General features: G+C 40.5%; 1 protein-coding gene across 1 annotated transcript in view; it reads left to right on the forward strand.

The window, feature by feature from the left end:
- The first annotated feature begins 245 nt into the window (after positions 1–245).
- The window catches only part of LOC104588143 (protein TIC 21, chloroplastic-like), a 28,255-nt gene continuing 9,925 nt past the window's right edge, over positions 246–18,575 (forward strand). The window contains exons 1-2 of the mRNA XM_010245964.3: positions 246–673; positions 894–1,151. Of these exons, the coding sequence (XP_010244266.1) occupies positions 374–673; positions 894–1,151 (558 nt within the window). The 5' untranslated portion in view covers positions 246–373. The remainder of the gene's footprint in view (positions 674–893; positions 1,152–18,575) is intronic.

Here is an 18,575-nt window from a genome sequence, read left to right on the forward strand (position 1 = left end):
TCTTCAAAGAGTACATTAAGCTTTTGGAAGTTTGCCTGAAAATAACATTACTTCTCCCAAAAATTTTATAAGAAAAAATAACGATGATGTCACTTAACATAAGCCCGCCGAGCGTGGACAAGACTAAACTTATGTCTTACCGTGACAACGTGGTAATAAATGGCCAATAACCATGATCCACGAAGATTTTCATTGAGTGAGTCAGCGGCTTCATGACTGTCCACAATTACAATAATCCACATCCTTTTTTACACTTGTAGTTGGTAGAAACTAGAACGAAGTCGAGACTCGGGAGGAGGAATCAACCCCCAGCTTAACCTGCATCTCTCCTCTGCTTCCTCACGCACATATTCCCGCCGGACCCGCCTTCACAATGCAGACGTTACTGCTACCCGTAGCAGCTCGTTCTCACGGAGGAGCGGCGGCAGCCCTTTTGGCCGGATCCTTACATCCTTCTCACTCCCCTCGTCTCCGTCACCGGACGCTCCCCTTCCGTCGCACCTCCGACCTTCCCTTATCTCCTCTCCGTTCCCTTGAGACGCGAACCAATTCTCCTTCCTTTTATATTTTTTTCGCCAAGGGAGACACCACTGCCTCCGCCTCCGCTTCCGGTCCTTTGTCCCCCTCCTTCCCTTCCCCAACCGACGAATCCGAAAAGGCCAAACTCGCTCAGGTTACTCTTTCCCTTCTCCTCTTTTTCATCTTTTCAATTGAGGATCTAAAGCCAAATCACCCGAATGCTCGTAAACCTTTTTCCCTTGTCAATCATTCGAATCCCTAACTGGATAATGCGATTTCACCTGTTTGTTATTTTGAAATGCATTAGCTTTAGCTTTATCATGTGTATCTCTTCTTTAATTTTCGAATACTTAGATTGTGGTTTTAACGTTTAGGTGGTCAAGAGACTAGAAAACACTTCGAGGTATTTCAAGAGGTTGGGTGGTTTAGGGTTTTGGGGTCAGCTGGTTTGCACTGTGGTGGCTGCTGTGATTCTATCATTCTCGGTGGTTATTACTGGGAAGATCTCATCACCAGCTACATTCTATGCTACTGCTGGAGGTATCGCTGCTGCATTCATTTCGGTCTTTTGGTCGTTTGGTTATATCCGTCTTTCCGACAGGCTTCGGAGAACTGCCAACGAGCCCGCAAAGGTACGACCAGATTCTGTGTAAGGTCCCAACAAATTGTTAATGGAATCGGTGCACTCCTTATCTCTCACATTGTTGTTATGAGATTCAGTTAAATATAGAAGAGAAAAGGGTAGCACTTTCATCAGAATGTATTGTAAATTTATGCCAAGAATATTTTGCAACAGAGTTAATTAGGATGCAATTCAATCTGAATATGCATTTGATTTGATTCTTTGGTTGGAATGACTGCACATTGGATTCTGCAGTGGCAAGCCTTGCTCCCTGTTGGGTGCAAGCTGAGTTTTTTTTTTTTTTTTTTAATTTAGAAAGGTAAAGATCAATATAATATGCATTAACGGAGAAGCAGAAGTGCGAGGGAGAGGTTTCCTCATCACAGTTCTAGCCTCTAGGGAAACACTAAGATCACCATCAAAGATTCAAAAACAAGGATATTGATACAATCCTCTTCTCCTCTGAGAAGAGAGGAGGGTTCCCTTGAGCTGTAATGCTGAAGCACCGCTCAAAGAGGGGTTCAAAACCTACTCACAGAGAAGGCACAAAGTAAAAGTAAAGGATAGAAATAATAAATGATCTATTAGGTAGGTGACTAGGTGATTCGAAATATATATAGAGGGTCCCTTCGGACCATTACAACAGAAAGATATGATTGCAAATGATTGCCATGATGGGAGAATGGTTGCTCCTAACAAATCTTCAACAGTCTCAGGTGCTTGCCCATGTGATTTGAATAGGCTCTGTAGCTTAGAGGCCATATGTATCATGCAGGTGAATCCCATGTTGCTTATTGGATCCTCTGCCACATGTTCTTTGCTATCAACAGCTCTTAACATTCATGCCCCGTTAGCCACAGCCTTGTTCTCAAGGCTGACATGGGGAAATTCATTGTGGAGGTCCTCCCAATGCTCCTAGATGGCTTCCATAGCTGTCATCCCTTCCTATTGAATAAAAGCTTGGTAATATGTTGGGCTGTTGCACTTCTCATTTCTACAATCCAAGATGGCTTTTGGGTAGGGAAGAAGAAGTCCATTAGGCAAAAGGGTGGTGAGGCAGGTTGGGTTAAGTGGTTGGTCCCAAATTTTTGACTTACCCAAGAAACATGGAAGAGGGAATTTCCAACCTTGAGTTGCAAGTCAAGCCTATGCATGATGACACCACCTTCTTAAAATGCCGAACACCCTGTAGTATCCTGCTGTCAGTTTATGTGAGTGGCATGTTTTGATGCCTTCTGGTGTTTGTTTGCACTTGAGAAGGTAAGAAGGAAGAAGGCCTCCAAGTAATGAAATGATCTGGGGTATACTGATCCTTGCAAAATCATGGGCTCCAGAACATTGCACAGGAACAGATCTCTCTCTCCAGGAAATGGCTTCAAATCTTTATATCCATCAAGATGTGATCCATTCCCAACAATGGTTGAACACATTTAATGGGCTGTATGTCTTGCCCATATAGTATTTCCCTGTTCAAGCTCCTGGCAATCTTTCCAACTGGCAGCTAATACAACCATCTCACCATAACCAAAGCCATTGATGCCATCAGGATGTTTGACCAAATTCTGCTTGGTCTTTGAATTGCAGTCAACAATACAACCAGAATACCACTTGTCTTCCAACGGCCAATAATCCTTGCAAATCAAGCCAACATTTGTGCTTAGGTCAATGTCTTCAAAACTCAACTCATCTCTCTGTTTGAATTGAAACAGAGAAAGCATTTGGGAGTCAAGTTTCAGGCCATAATCTAAAAATTTGTTCCTTCTTGCACCAATGGAGCTGTTCTCATCGTGACCACTGCCTTCTCTCAAGCAAGGGCCATCAAATCCGTGACAAACACTTGTTTCCACACCACTTATGATCAGCTCCACCCAATCAAACACGTTCTGAACTTTGTAAAATTTTCCATATCCCAAGGTGTCAAGCAAATGATTGGCCATGAACTTGATATTATTGGTTCATCAGATCACAGTTCATTCTCAGCAAAGCACATGGAAAAGCATTGCACATGATTCCATTGATTTGCTTCTCACTCCCATTTTGCCTTGACAGCTTGTACAATATACATGCAAACCTGCAATGTAGTTCCTTGTCTCTTGAGTCATGTGAGAAAGTTAAGCGTGGCATCACTCCATATTTCTTCAACCAGAATATTGGGCAGAAGCTGCTAGTCTCAACTTGCAAAACAGGTGGTTCTTGGCCACGCTCTTGATGTATGATTCCAACAAGAGGCTGTACATCTCAGAGTGGATGTTTTCAATAGTGATGTGGAAGCCATAAAAAACATGGGACTCTGAGATTTGGGTTTTGAGGCTTTTCAAAATGAACAAATGATAGCATTTTTTTTGATCAGTATGAATAAATAATAGCATCACAAGCAACAAAGAAAGCCATGACCCAGCAATAAAGTCTTTCTTGCCAAATGTTAGGATTTTCCAGTGATAGAGATCTTAGGGGAGATGGACAAAGCAGTTCAGGAATGGTTTTTTTGACTGGGCGAGGAGATGAACAGTTGCAGATGACAATTAATGGAACCTCAACAACAAGATTGTTTGCTTAGCCTCTCCCTCGCTTTAGGTGCTTGGTTTGCTTCAATAATCTGTAATGTTTTTAGATATGCTTCAATAATCTGTAATTTTGAGGGCAAGAAATTACCCAAAACAACACCCTGCCCTTATAACGTCTTTGAATCATGGCCAATGTGTTCTCTAAGGAAGACCTTCTGGTTGTTATCGATTGTATTGATGAAACGGTTAGGAAGCTGGTGGATCTCAGCCAATGATACATACCTCTTCTCTTGACTGGGAAGAGAAAGGCTTCCTCCTTCTTGATGCCAACTCGAACTTCTGGCTTTAGGTCTTCAACAAGGCATCTGATAGGGTAGATAGCAGGAGACTTGCATGCTCTATTGGGGATGTGCTGTAACTCCTTCTGATGCCTGTAGTAGAGAGGATGGCGAAGAGCTGCTTGAGCAAGTGGCATACCACGGCTATCTCAACCACTCAAAGTAGCAGAGATCTTTTTTGTAACAAGGTAAGCAATGGTGACAGGGGAGGGGGTTCTATACATGGGTTTTGAGGGTTTTGGGTTATGCCCAAAGGCAACCTGACATTTGATGCTAAAAGCAGGGGATGGGTGGTCTGATGTGGAGGCAATGGCTACTCGATTCCAAGATCCAAGAGGAGGATTGGGACCTAGACTTAAGGGCTGCTTGAGAGTTGAGAGTGCAAAACACTGTTACAGATGATGAAAGGGGATTGCAAATAGGTGGAGATAAGGAAGAGGGGCATGGTGAATGGATTAAGTTATGATGAGGTCTGTTCGAATAGGTTTCTTTCTGTCTTTAGGGAGGGGAGCGACAACTGGGGTTGAGATATCAGAACAGATGTAGATGCGATGATTAGTAGACTGGGGTTGGAAGACTAGTGGGTCTTGGCTTGAGGGGTGAAGGTCTTCACACTGCCCTTCTGAACCCTAGCTACTGCTTCACCAGTAGAGGCTACCAGACTCGGTGCTATTTTTAAATCTTCTGCCCCATTCAATGCTCCCTTAGGATGGGAGATTTACCGGAAGTGATCCTCCGGTGGGAAAAACAGGTTGAGTCTCTCCAGAATCTTGTTGAGATGGGAAAGAGTCTTCTCCTACAATTTCTCCACCTTGCTCAAACTATCCTCTAACTTGCTCATCCCTTCCCTTGGACTGAACAGATTTGATACCGTTTGATACAATCCTCTTCTCTGAGAAGAGAGGAGGGTTCCCTCAAGGTGTAATATTGAAGCACTGCTCAAAGAGGGATTCAAAACCTACTCATAGAGAAGGCACAAAGTAAAAATAAAGGATAGAAATGATTGATGATCTATTACGTAGGTGACTAGGTGATTCAAAATATATATAGAGAGAGGGTTGCCTTGGAACATTACGATGGAAAGCAAATAACAGAAAGATATGATTGCAAGTGATTGTCATGATGGGAGAATGGTTGTGCCTAACAAAATCTTCAACAGTCTCATAACGGTCTCAGGTGCTTGCCCATGTGATTTGTATAGGCTCTGTAGCTCAGAGGTAATGTGTATCATGTAGGTGAATCCTGCATTGCTTATTGGATCCTCTGCTACATGTCCTTTGCTATCAATGACTCGTAGAAGATAAGCAATTACAAACTGAAGGAGCTGTCCCAGGTAATTTCATCCCAATTACAATTAGCGACAAAATGAAGAAAGTTAAAACCAGCAAATCTGTTGGATATAGATACCCATCTTGCAATGCTCCTTTCCACCTATCACAAGTCAGGTGACATACCCATGAAACTCCAAAATCCAAATAGCTTCAGAAAGTGAGACCACACCCTCTGTGTGTAGCTACAATGAAGTAACAAATGCTGAACTGACTCCACTGCCTAGCCACACAGAAAACAACAATTTGTGATAACCAAACCTCTAACTCTGAGATTATCAATTGCGAGAATTTTCCACTTAATGGCTGTCCAAATGAAGAATGTCACCTTTGATGAGATTTTAACCTTCCAGATCCTACTCCAGGGAATTGGAGTACCATCAACCCCTTCCAGAATGCTGTAAAAAGGATCTAACTATGAATTTGCCTGTACTATCCCCATTTCACCACAAATAAACTTTCTCCAAAGGGTTGAAAGTGAACATTCTATTAAAGGAAATTCTTTATCAGCTTTTGTATGACATTGCTCTTCTTACATTTTTGGTCCTTGATTGGTTCATGCCTGTTATGGCAGGCGATGCACACAGTAAAGCCAATAGGGTGCATCTCCTTTAGCCAACATGATACTAAAGGGGACTATTTGCATTCTACTTGCAGATACTATGATAAATTCTATAATTCAACTCGATTCTGAAATCTAGCTGCAAACGAACTATGGGGTTTTGGGTGGTGGATTTTGTCAGAATGATTAGCATGCTATGCTAGTAATCCAAATTTTATGGGATTGGATTTTAGCATCCGATTCTATAAAATTTTAGAATGCTTCCAAAAATGGCCCTAGAGTTTGTCTTGAGCTAATTCTTTACCTGGTATTTTTTTATTGATTGATGAGGGGAAATTAAATTTGGGTCCAATATCATATCTAAATCTCACTTTTGTTGATATCTTATATTACAATAATGGGATAGTGGGTTCGTCATCTTTTCCCATTGACTTCTACTCTCCCTGGATTTTGACTTTTTTTAATCCTTTGGAAGGTTGGGTATCCAAATCTTAACTTCAATTTTATTGATTCTTTTATCCTATGTTACAATTCTGGGGTTGGAAGTGGAAACAAGGAATGGAAGTGAAAAAGCAATGGTTCTATCCCCCTCCACATCAAAGGAGTTGAAAATTCACTACAGTAGAAAACATGGGAAAAATCAATATCTCGACATTGATAATGAAGTTTAAGGCATTGGAAATGGAATATCAGTTGGGAATGATGGACTGCAATCAGCAACAGGTAGTAAATACAGAGGTTACTGGTGAAATGTTGGCTAGAAAGTATGGCCTTCTTATTTATTTATTTATTTATTTTGATGAGGAAAGTATGATTGTTTTTTTTTCCCTTTTTGTTCATCAATCACAAGTTTACAACAATCAATAATTTCATTTTTTTTTTGATAAATGAAGAATTTATTGGAGAAAGAAATTAGAAGCAACTTTTACAGAAGACACTTGGAGAGGCATGAGCTGTGACCTCTCCAACCTTTCAAATACTAAAAAAACACACACACACAAAAAAAAAAGATTACAGCTGAGCCCAATACAAATGTTCTCTCGTTGCCCCTTGCTTGGCTAAACAGTCAGCCATAGCATTAGCAGATCTCCCTACCCATTGTATTCTAACATACAAGTTTCTCGTCAAGCATTTGAATCTTTTAAGTTCATTTCTGAATCACCAAATTACAGCCTCTGGATTCTGTAACCACCCCCCACAACCACCTTAGATTCACCTTCTATTAGTAGCTGCTCCACTCCTATCTGTACAGCAAACTGTACCTGTTGTAGTGCAGCTAATAGTTCTGCCCTCGTGGAATCCCCCTCACCTAAAGGACCTGAAAAAGGAAGAGCCACAGAACCACTTCCATTACTTATAACCCCTCCCATCCGAGAAGGGCCTGGGTTGCCCAGTCTACTCCCATCAAAATTTAATTTCAGGAAGCCTTCAGGTGGGGGTACCTAGCTCATGTGCATCTTTGTCTTCAATGAGGAACTGCTTGCCACTTCTGCCCAATACCTCTACAGGTCATTAAAAGAAAACTGCTGAAATAACTCCAAAGATTTTAGCCACACCGTAGCCCTATACAGGATACAGTCCTTCAAATCTTGTTAGCTTCGCACCTTCACAATCAATAATTTCATTAAAAAATCAAAGATGGGAAACAACCTCATTTTGACAGAAAACCAAAGGGGATGATAAAAATACATTAGTAACCTGTCCAAACGGACATAAGAAACATGAGAAGAAAGTATGGTAATTGCCCATGAGTTTGAAGAAACAAAACCTAAGGGCAAATCACCACGCGAAGAGATTCTAATGGACTGAGTAACCAAGGTGATGGTTTAAAGTTAAGGCTTTGAGGGATTAAAAAGGAATTCTTTTTAAGAATCAAAATAGGGTAGGGTTTTGAAAAGGGAAAGGCAGAGCATGAAAGATGGATGTAGGTGGTTACCAGCTTTATTCAAGAAACTGAGGAGAAGGTATAGGTGGATGGTGATGCTTTGAAAATGGATCAGTGACAGATGATAATCTAGAGAAGGAATCACATCCTACATCTCTAGCAGTTGTTTCTCTTCATTAGTTCAATGAAGATGTAAATGGTGGAGGAATATAGCTGGTTGTAGCCATAGATGATGGAGGAATGACAGTCACAGATTGCATTGAGAGACTCTGTTAGGTTACTGCATAACACACGAGGCCAATTCGAGGGGGCCTAACCTCCTATTATAGAGAAAAGGCTAGAAGAAAAGAAGGAAGAAAGATAACTTTTCAGGATTCAAGGAAGGATACTCCTTAGTTGGGGATTGCTCTTGAAAACGAAATTGGGCTTGGCTTTTCTGGGACCAAGGATGTTTGTAGTGGTTTGGATGGTGGTAGAGATGAATACCAATGGAATTGAAGGTTTGATTGTTGATGCAGGGACTTGTGACCTAGAGACTTTTGCTTAAGTGATTGTTGGTAAGTTGGGCATGGACTTGGGTCAGAAGAGCTTTGCAACTATTGTATTTTTTTGATAAATAACTTCAAATTTTATTAAAACTGAAGGTGATTTTTTTTGAAGAGAAAAGAAAAATTTTATTAAAAATAAAAAGAGAGTACAATCTGATTAGGTGTCAAGGTGACACTCCAATATACTTGGTCCAAATTAAAAAGATTCGCATTACAAGCTTGAATCTCAAGAAGATCCCAGAAGTTTTCTATGAAGTCTGAAGTATTAATTTGCTCAAATTCTTGAAGAGATAGGACCCAGCTTGTGACGTGCTTTCCAACCGAAGCCACAACCACATCAAAACTCTTATCTTTATCCTTGAAAAGCCTTCTGTTCCTTTTGCACCATAATGTCCAACACATTGCAAATGGGGTGCAGCTCCAGATAATTTTATCTTTCTTGCTTCGGTTCTTCCTCTGAACCTTGGCCAAGAAGAAAATATCTCTGCTGTTGAGGAGGGCTGGAATATGGGGACTCCAAAGAGGAAAGAGTAAAACTTTCATATGAAATTTGCCACTTCGCATGAGATGAACAAATGAAAAGCAGTTCCCTCCTCCGACTTACATAAGTAGCAGTATCTAGCCATGCTGAAACCTCTTCTCTTCAAATGTTCTATTGTTAGAATACTGTCCAATGCAACCAGCAAAGCAAAAGCTTTAACTTCGGAGGGACTGGATTCCCCCACACTCCACTTATTTGACCAGTGGCCATTTCTTCTTTTGATAAGAGGTTATTGGGGTCTGGACATACATTTTGAAGAATTTGTAGGAGATCCAGACAGGCCATTAGTCTATCGTCTCTTAGACCTCTATGAAAACCAAAGTCCCAATTGTGACCCACAGGGAGTAAGGGAGGAACAATGAATTTTGACACTCATTTTTGTACAAGGATATAAGGAAAGAAAGAGATCCTTTAATAGGCAAGAGCCAACCCAAGTATCCTCCCAAAATTTAATAGAAGCCCTTGAGCAAACATCATACATGACAAAATGGAGTAGATGAGGTAGAATGCCACGAATAGATTTCCATGGTGAAGCTAAAGTAGTCCGATTAGATAAACTTGCACCCCAACCATTTCCCAACCTACCATGTATGCTGCCTACTACTTCATGCCACAATCTTTCCTTTTCCAACGGCCACCTCCATAGCCATTTTCCTAATAGAGCCATGTTCTTTTTGTCCACACTCCCAATACCCAACCCTCCCTCTTGGATGCTTCTATAAACAACCTTCCATTTAACCAAACGATCTTTTTTTCCAACATCCGGCTCCCATAAAGAGTCTTTCATCACCTTCTCAATTTGTTTGCCTCCTTTGAGGGATCCTAAAGACCGGAAAATTAGCATGCATATGGATTTGATCAAAGTAATCCTTCCTCCTAAGGATATATAATTCCTCTTCCAAGCTGCCAATCTCTTTGCACACTTCTCAACAATTGGGTTCTAGAACCTACTCTCTTTAGGGTTTGCTTCTAAGGGAAGTCCTAAGAAGGTCAAAGGCCAACTAGCAATGGAACACTCCAAAATATTTGCTATGGTATTTAATTCCCCTTCCTCCAAATTAAGCCCCACTATACAATTCTTCTCAAGATTAACTTTCAGGGTAGAATCAAGCTCAAACTTCCTCACCAAAACTTGCTCTCCTCCCTTGCTGAAAATTATAATATCATCTGAAAATGGAGGTGAGTAATTGGGACCTCCAATCTTCCACCCTTTAATTTTATTATGCCTGTCATCCTTTGAGATCATTCTACTAAACACATGAGCTATAGGGTGAATAGAAAAGGTGAAAGAGGATCTCCTTGATTCAATCTTCGACATCTTGGAAAAAAGTCTCTAACAATCCCGTTAATCAAAATAGAATAGTGACAAGAGTTAATACAACCAAAGATCCAATTACACCTTCTCTTCCCAAAACCACTACTTTTCATTACCTTGATAAGGAAGGCCCAATCCACCAAGTCATATGCTTTCTCTAGATTCAACTTACACACAAGGCCTTTCCTCCTCGGTCTCTTCAATTCCTCTACACATTCATTAGCAATGAGAATTTGATCAACTATTTGTCTCCACTGAATGAAAGCCCCTTGATTTTGACTAATTATGGCTGGAAGAACTAAGGGTCTGTTTGGTTTGTGGGAATAGGGGTCCGGAATTGAAATCAGAATCGGAATGGTCCAACTGTTTGGTTGGGCGTAATTGGGATTCCATTCCCATTCCTGGTGGAATGACATTCCCCCCTTTGAGGGAATGACCATTCCCTCCCCTCCCCTGGGAATGAGAATCCATTCCAACCAATTTTGATTCTGATCCAAACAGATGAGGGGAATAGACCTTTCTGATTCTGATTCCGATTTTGATTCCGACTGTGAACCAAATGAACCCTAATTTTATTCTCAATGAGAGAAACTTGACTATGATCTTGTAGATGCTAGTTACTAAACTTATTGGTCTAAAGTCCTTCGGATGATTGACATCAATGTTCTTTGGGACAAGGGCTAGAAAGGTTGCATTACCCTTGGACTATCGTTGAAGAGGCTGGAAAATGCAACAAAATTTCGGTGAGATCAAAAAGACCTAAAGGAGCAAATAATGGTCACGTAGTTCATGTAATTAAAGCTTTTCATCATTTGAAAGATGGTCTCCTTAGAGCATGTCCGTCTAATAGATTTAAGAGAACTTATAAGAGGAAGGGGTTGTAAGTCAAAATCAGAAATCACAAGAATATTGGAAGGAGTGGTCATATGATCAGGTACAAAAAAGGTTGGATAAGGTGGAGATGGGTTTGAACTCGGATTTCCAAAAAGTTAGTCCAAAATGAATGGGGAAGATACATTAGGGAAAGAGTCTGAAGCATTGAGGGTTTTGCTGGTGATAACTCTGATATTGAGACAGAGTTGTGGTTCCTTTCTAACCGAAGGGGTGAGGATTGCGTGACCCTGAATTAGATAGTGCCTTAACTTTGTTCCAAGGTTTGGAGAGGGTTTTCTTGGATCCTTCAAAGAGAGACAATCGGATTTAGACCCTTTCCCCATCGGGTATCTTTACCCGTGCATCCTTTTTCTTGTCCTTAAATCCATTTGGGTGATAATTTGGGTCAACTTTTCGGTTAAAGAGGTTGGAGTAAGCCAATTCTGCCTAGGATTGGTGGTTTCTGCTGGGAAGTGTTTTTGGAAAGGATTAACACCTCTGACCTTCTCCAAAGAAAGAGACCTAAGTGATGCTTATTCCCTCATTGATGTATTCTGTGCAAGGCCAAGGGTGAGTCCTGCCATCACTTATTAATCTCCTACCCCTTAGTATCTTCAATTTGGGTTTGGTTTCTTTCCTTGTTTGGGTGTAGGTGGAACCCCTATCAAATATACAAAGCCTATTTGACCCCTTCTTTGTCAGCTTGCAGAAAAAGAGGGGTCGAACTTTATGGAGGTGGATCAGGGCTGCTGTGTGTTGGACAATATGGAAAGAGAGAAATCAAAGAATCTTTGCAGAAAAAGAGAGTAGGGATGCTCTGATTGAAGTAATCACGGTTAGAGTGGTCCATTGGGTGGAAACCTTAAAATTATTCGAGGATATTTCTGTTGTAGATTTGTTGAGAAGTTGGAAGGTAGTAGCTGATTCTGCTCCTAATAAGGTTGTAACAAGTTCTGTTAATTATCCCCAAAAAAAGGTTGTAACAAGGCCAAGCTGGTCTTCTCCTACCAATGGTTTTATTAAGCTAAACTTTGATGGCAGCTGTTAAGAGAATCTGGGGCCCTTCAGGAATTGGAGGAGTTTTCAAAAATGGGGTTGGCAGAATTATTGGTCTTTTTTCAGGACTGATTGGTGTGGGAGACTCTTTGAGGGCTGGAATTTTAGATGCTTTGGAAGGGGCTCAAAAAGTGAAGGAGATGAATATTAGAAAACTAATAATTGAAGGGGATTCAAAGTTGGTCATCAGCTGGCTGCAAAAGGAAGAGGATCTGGGTTGGCGGGAATACATTAATGAAAAAAGAAGGTTTAAATGGTTAACACAGGAAATGGAAGTGAACTCGAATGGGGTGAAAAGAGATGCCAACTATGTTGCTGATGCACTAGACAAACAAGGGGTGGGAAGATAACAATTGTTTTGGTCTGTGTTGTAATATCTTGAACTCATTGACCTACCTCTAGTGGGAGGAAGTTTTACTTGGACAATTAATTAGGATAATCCAACTCTTGTCAGGCTAGATAGATTTCTGGTTTCTGAAAACTGGGATGAGCTCTTCCCTGATTTCAAGCAAGTGATACTTCCGAGACCCGTCTCAGACCACGCTCCAATCCAGCTGATCTGTGGTAGTAGGAACAGAATTGAAGCTCCTTTTAAGTTCGAGAATGCATGGTTTGAAGAGGCTGACTTCCTGTTGTTATTAAGATCATTTTGGTGTGAAGTGCAGGTGGAAGGGTCTAGTTCATTTGTTTTAGCGAAAAAGTTGGGGGCAGTTAAGGAAAAATTGAAAATCTGGAAAATGGAAAATAATTTTAACTCAGAAACATAAAAGAGAGCTTGTCTTGGCCTAATTGATGAAATTGACAGAGCTGAGGAAACAGGCCCAATTTCATAAGAGTTAAAATTGAAAAGAATTCAAGCAAAGGCAATTTTTGACAAATTGGTAGTCAAGGAGGAACTGAAGTGGATACAGAGGGCCAAATCAGAATGGCTGAAAGCAGGGGATAGGAACACTCACTATTTCCATAAGTTGGCAAATGCAAAAAACAGAATTTCTACAATTAGCAAGCTTATTTGGGATGAAAAGGTGGGTGAATCAGTTGCAGAAATCAAAGCAATTGCAACTTCTTTCTATAAAAACCTTTATAAGGAAAATTGGAAATGCAGACCTTTCCCCATAAACCTTCCTTTTAAAAGATTGAGTGAAGATCAAGATGTTTCCTTGAAAAACCTTTTTTTGAGGAAGAGATTAAGATGGCAATCAGCAACTTGGACAATGATAAATCTCCTGGGCCTGATGGGTTCTCCAACATGTTTTATGTTAAGTGTTGGGATTTTTGTGAAGCAAGATATTCTAAATGCTTTTCAGACCTTCCATTCAAGTGCTTCTCTACAAAGGAGTTTGAACAATGTATTTATCACTCATTCCCAAGACTCTACAAAGGAGTTTGAACAATGTATTTATCACTCATTCCCAAGATTGAAGGGGCTGTCATTTAAAAGATTTTTGGCCAATAAGCCTTTTGAACAAGTTCTATAAGATTTTGGCCAAGGTCTTAGCTAAGAGGATGAGGGGGGTGTTAGATTGTGTGATTTCAAACAATCAAAGTGCCTTTGTGCTGGGTGGGCAAATGATTGACTCGGTTCTAATTGCAAATGAGTTAATAGACTCTAGGAAGAGAGAGGGGATGCCTAGTCTGGTGTATAAGCTGGATACAGAAAAAGCTTACGATCATGTCAATTGGAGATGCTTAGATAGAGTTTTGGAAAAAATGAATTTTGGGCAAAAGTGGAGAAACTGGATGAAAGTTTGTGTGTCCTCTCCCAAATTTTCCATTCTAATAAATGGCCAATCAGCAGGTTTCTTTGAGAGTTCTAGAGGGCTCAGGTAGGGAGACCCCCTCTCCCCCCTTCTCTTTATTCGTATTGCTGAAATTCTATCTCTTTTTAGTCAGAAGGCAGCTGACTCAGGCTTGTGGGAAGGGTTTGCAATCTCCCTAGGGGGGGAGTTAATATCCTTCAATTTGCAGATGATACTTGATACCTTATTCTTCATTGATGCTTCTCAGGAGCAACTGGAAAATCTTCTTGGGATTCTCAGCTGGTTTGAAGTAGTGACAGGTTTGAAAGTTAACCTCAATAAAAGCCAAATCATCCCAGTGGGTCAGGTTCCTAACCTGGGAGAGTGTGCCAATATTATGGCTTGTCGGGTGGAACAACTTCCTGTGAAATATTTGGGCCTTCCATTGGGGGCTAAATGCTCTTCTTCAACCATTGGGATCCAATAATTGAAAGATTGGAAAAGAAATTGTCTTCATTGAAGGCAAAATACCTTTCCTTTGGAGGTAGAGTGACCCTTCTAAAAAGTACTCTCTCCAACCTTCCTACTTATTTTCTCTCCCTTTTCCCTATCCCATCAAAAGTGGCAAAAGGAATAGAGAATCTCCAAAAAGAATTTCTTGTGGAGGGGTTGGGAGGAAGAAAAGAAGATCCACCTTGTGAATTGGAATCAAATTTGTCTCCCTAGGGAGGAAGGGGGCCTAGGCTTAAGAAGGCTTAAGGTGACTAATTTGGCTATGCTTTGTAAATGGATCTAGAGATTTGCCACTGAAGGGGGAGCCTGGTGGAGAAGCCTGATAGCTTTTAAATTCAGGGTTGAGTGGGGAAACTGGAGAACAAGAGATCCTCCTCTTAACTGGGGCTACTCTTTATGGAAAAGCTCATTGGTACTTGGATGATGGGGGAATCAGTCTCAAAGTTGGTAAAGGGGACAGGGTTAGATTTTGGAAAGATCATTGGTACTTGGATCATCCCTTGGCTGAAGAGTTTCCTCTTATCTATCAGTGCACCTCCAATCAGAATGCTTCGGTGGCTGATTTATACACAGTCTATGGCAACAAGGTGACATGGGTTCCCTAGTTTAGAAGAGGTCTTTTCGATTGGAAAGTTCAAGAAGCTACGAGTTTGCTGGAACTTTACAGGTTCAAAACATCGACTTTAATCAGGATGATCAGTGGAATTGGACCTGGTCCAAAGAGGGTAGTTTCTCCGTAAAATCTATGGCCAGTAGACTCAGTAGTAGAGTGGCAGTGGGGGGGGGGGGCTTTCCTTCTAAGCAGGTTTGGAATTCAGTTAATCCATCAAAAGTAAATTTCCTTGTCTGGACGATGGCCTTGAATAAATGCCTGTCCAGAACTAATCTAGAAAGAAGAGGCTTGCAGATCCTGGATAAGTCTTGTGCCCTTTGCGATGCACATCTTGAGTCTACCTATCATCTCTGCATTCACTGCCCGTTTGCTGCCTAGGTGTGGGGATATGTTGGGTCATGCCAAAGTCTGTTAAGGATATGCTCTGTAGCTGGAAGATCAGTAATATGAAGAAAAGAGGGAAGCTGGTCTGGACTTCCATCCTGACAGCAGTGCTCTGGGCTATTTGGTCTGAGAGAAAACAACAGAATTTTTAATCAAAGAGTGAGAGGGCCAGAGGAAATATGTCAGATGGTTGTTTGTAAACTGATATCCTGGATTTCAGTCACCCCAGAATTCAAACATGTAAATGTAGCTCAGTTATTGAGAAATCAGTCAATTTGGTGCTTGTAATGGGGGGGGGGGGGTTCTCAGGCTTGCCTTGTTGGCATGTTCCTGTTTTGTACTCTTAAAGTTTTTAATCTAATAAATTTACCTTACCTTTTCAAAAAAAAAAAAAAAAATTGTTTGGGGAGAGTTAAACATAGTTGTCAAGGCGACAAGGTGCCCTTGGAGGCTCGCCTCGCCCAGTCACCAAGCAGTTTTGCATACTGTGTAATAAAATACTTTTATATTGTTATTTTTTTGAGATTATATTTTATAAGATAGACATTATTAAAGAAAAATATTCATTTTTTGTGTTTATAAACTAATTTCTCTTTATTATTTTCTTATTTGTTAGGGTTTAATCAACACAAATATTGCTAATTGCTGTATTGAACCCTCAATGACTTCATAATCTGAACAAGTAAGCAAGGGAAGAACTTAAAAGTTTGTCTAATCAACACATTTCTTCTTCCACTTCTTCTTCTTCTTCTTCTTCTTCTTCTTCTTCCACCTTTTCTTTTCTTCTTTTCCTATAACAAAAATAGGGGTTCAGCCCCTATATTTTTTGAATTTTCTTTCCTTTATTCTTTTTCTTCTCATAAATATGTTGATTTTCTAGACTTAAACACGAAGTTTAGAATTTTCTTATGAAAATTATGGATAGTTATTAAAGAAAGTTGGTTATGGAACCTAGGGAACTACCCTAGGATGTGTCATTTTTACTTAAAAAAATCCATCGCCTAGGCGACAAGGCGACAAGGCGCCCCCCTTGTCAACTAGCCTCGCCTTGGCGCCTTGAAAACTATGGAGTTAAGAGAGTTTATCTCTCCCTTCTCTTTGTACTTCTCTATTTTAATTAATGAATGTTTTTTCAGTTATTCATAAAAAAAACTCTGATATCGAGACAGAGGTGGTATTGGAAGTTGATTGAATTTTGGATGGATGGTTGATGGGATGTGGATAGGATTTGGGATGTAGGTGGTTCTTGGAGGTTTTTGTGGTGGGTTTTTTCTGCTTGTCAGTAGTTCTGGATGTGGGAAGGTCTGTTTTTGGAGATGTCAACTATCAAGGAGGGCTTTTGGTTTTGGGGGTTATGATCTCATTTCTTGTGGGCGATAATATCTTATCAACTTGAACTCCACCAGTGTGGGCTTGTCTTACACCACTGGTCCCAAGCCCAGATAAAGGAGGGTTGCATAAGGTTGGCAACCGACACTAAACTTTTGCCAAACTCTTATCATCATGGATCCTGATTTGTCTTTTTGTGCTCATGCTAGGGCATCATCCAGAAACAATGTACCACACCTTAACATTAGTGTCAAATGGGCAAAGGTATGCTGCACCCATAATTTAACAATGGTTATGACATTAAACAGAATGGAATGGTGAAACTGGATTCATGTAGCCGACACCATATAGTTGAGATAAGGCTTGAATGATGATGGGTTATGTAGTTTCAAAGGGAGGGCAGCAGTTTTGGTTTTATATTGAAAATTTTAAAGGGATTTTTCCTGGGTTATATGTAGTTTTATTGGGTTTTGACATTTTTTTTTAATTTATTTATTGGGTTAGGGTGTGGAGGAGTGAAGTTTGTTGTTAAAGGATTGAAAGCTTTTGTTGTGTCAGGTATGGGCATTGAACTTTTGGGTGCAATATCTTGTCACCTTGCTGTTTTTTCTACTCTCTAATAAAATTTTCATTTTTTTTTTATTTATTATAAAAATGATATCTTGTCACCTTTCCTGTTTCTTTTTATTTTAATAAAAGATTCAATTTTCTTTGCAATAAATAAGTAAATAAATAAACTTTCATTGCCATGCCTATAGTTTGCAGTAGCCTGTAGGAAAATTTTCATGCTATGATGTATGATCAACCTCAATTACTTAGTCCCATGGATCTTTGCTACATAACTGATTATACAATTACCATGGATGTTTTCAAGGAAGCTTTGGTTCATTGTCTTCCAGAAGTATGAATCTTTTGTTGGACCACACTATGGATTTTGTACAAGTTATCAATTTTAGTCATTTTTTTTTGTGTGTGTGTGTGTGTGTAATTTGAATCCTTAGCAAGCAAACACCAGTAAAAAAATCCTCAGCAATTTGAAAGAGCACTGTTGACTTTATTGGAATTCCACTAAAGTAAACAATGATAGAATTGCTGATATTATTAATAGAAAGTGCTACTGCTTCTGTAGAAATTGAGAGCTTTAAGGAAAAGGTCATTGTTGAGAAAGATGGCTTATCATTGTGTCTGTGACCGAAAATTAGGCTCCATTTGGACAAGCTTTTTGTTATGGATGCATTCGTGGGAAGGACATACCGCTGCCGACAACGGCAATGAGGAGGGGCCCACGTGACAACTTATCTTGCCAGCTCTTACCTTATCCCATCTATTCTTACTTTATCTATTAGAAATAGGAGTTAAGTTCTGTTCTTAGTAGAAGTTTGTTTACCTATTAGAAGTAGGAGTTTGATTTGGATTATCCTAGCCTAGTCGAATTCAATAAGGAGTCACCTCTTGTAATCTCCTATTTAAGGAGCTGTGAATTGGGAATAAAGGCACTCAGTTTTTTCAGTCAAAGGAAGAGTGAGGAGAGTTCGAGTGATCTCTTGGACAAATCACCCATTAGGTTGCCACAATAGGGTCTGCACGCAAAGGGAGGCACAAGGGGAAGCTAAAGGTTCTCCCCGTGGACCGACTCGTGACGAGATCCTACGCTCGGGCCCATAACATCTTGGTATCAGAGCCTACCTGTCATGGGGGTAGTTCTACAGCGGAAGAAACCCGTGCGGCGTCCTGGCCAAGGCAGGCCAGGACAAGCCTTTATGCGCTTAGGGGCTAGGAGTTGCCCGATGGGATGGCTCCACCAACGTCAGTAGCATTGGATCATGACCTCAAGTCCAATGGCCGGGGCACTCTCCTGGCTCAGACCGGTCCATGGGAGGCGCCGCTTACGTGCTAAAGGGGGACA

The sequence above is a fragment of the Nelumbo nucifera genome, chromosome 1 (assembly GCF_055504915.1).
Source record: "Nelumbo nucifera cultivar China Antique chromosome 1, China Antique-T2T, whole genome shotgun sequence".
NCBI lineage: Eukaryota > Viridiplantae > Streptophyta > Magnoliopsida > Proteales > Nelumbonaceae > Nelumbo > Nelumbo nucifera.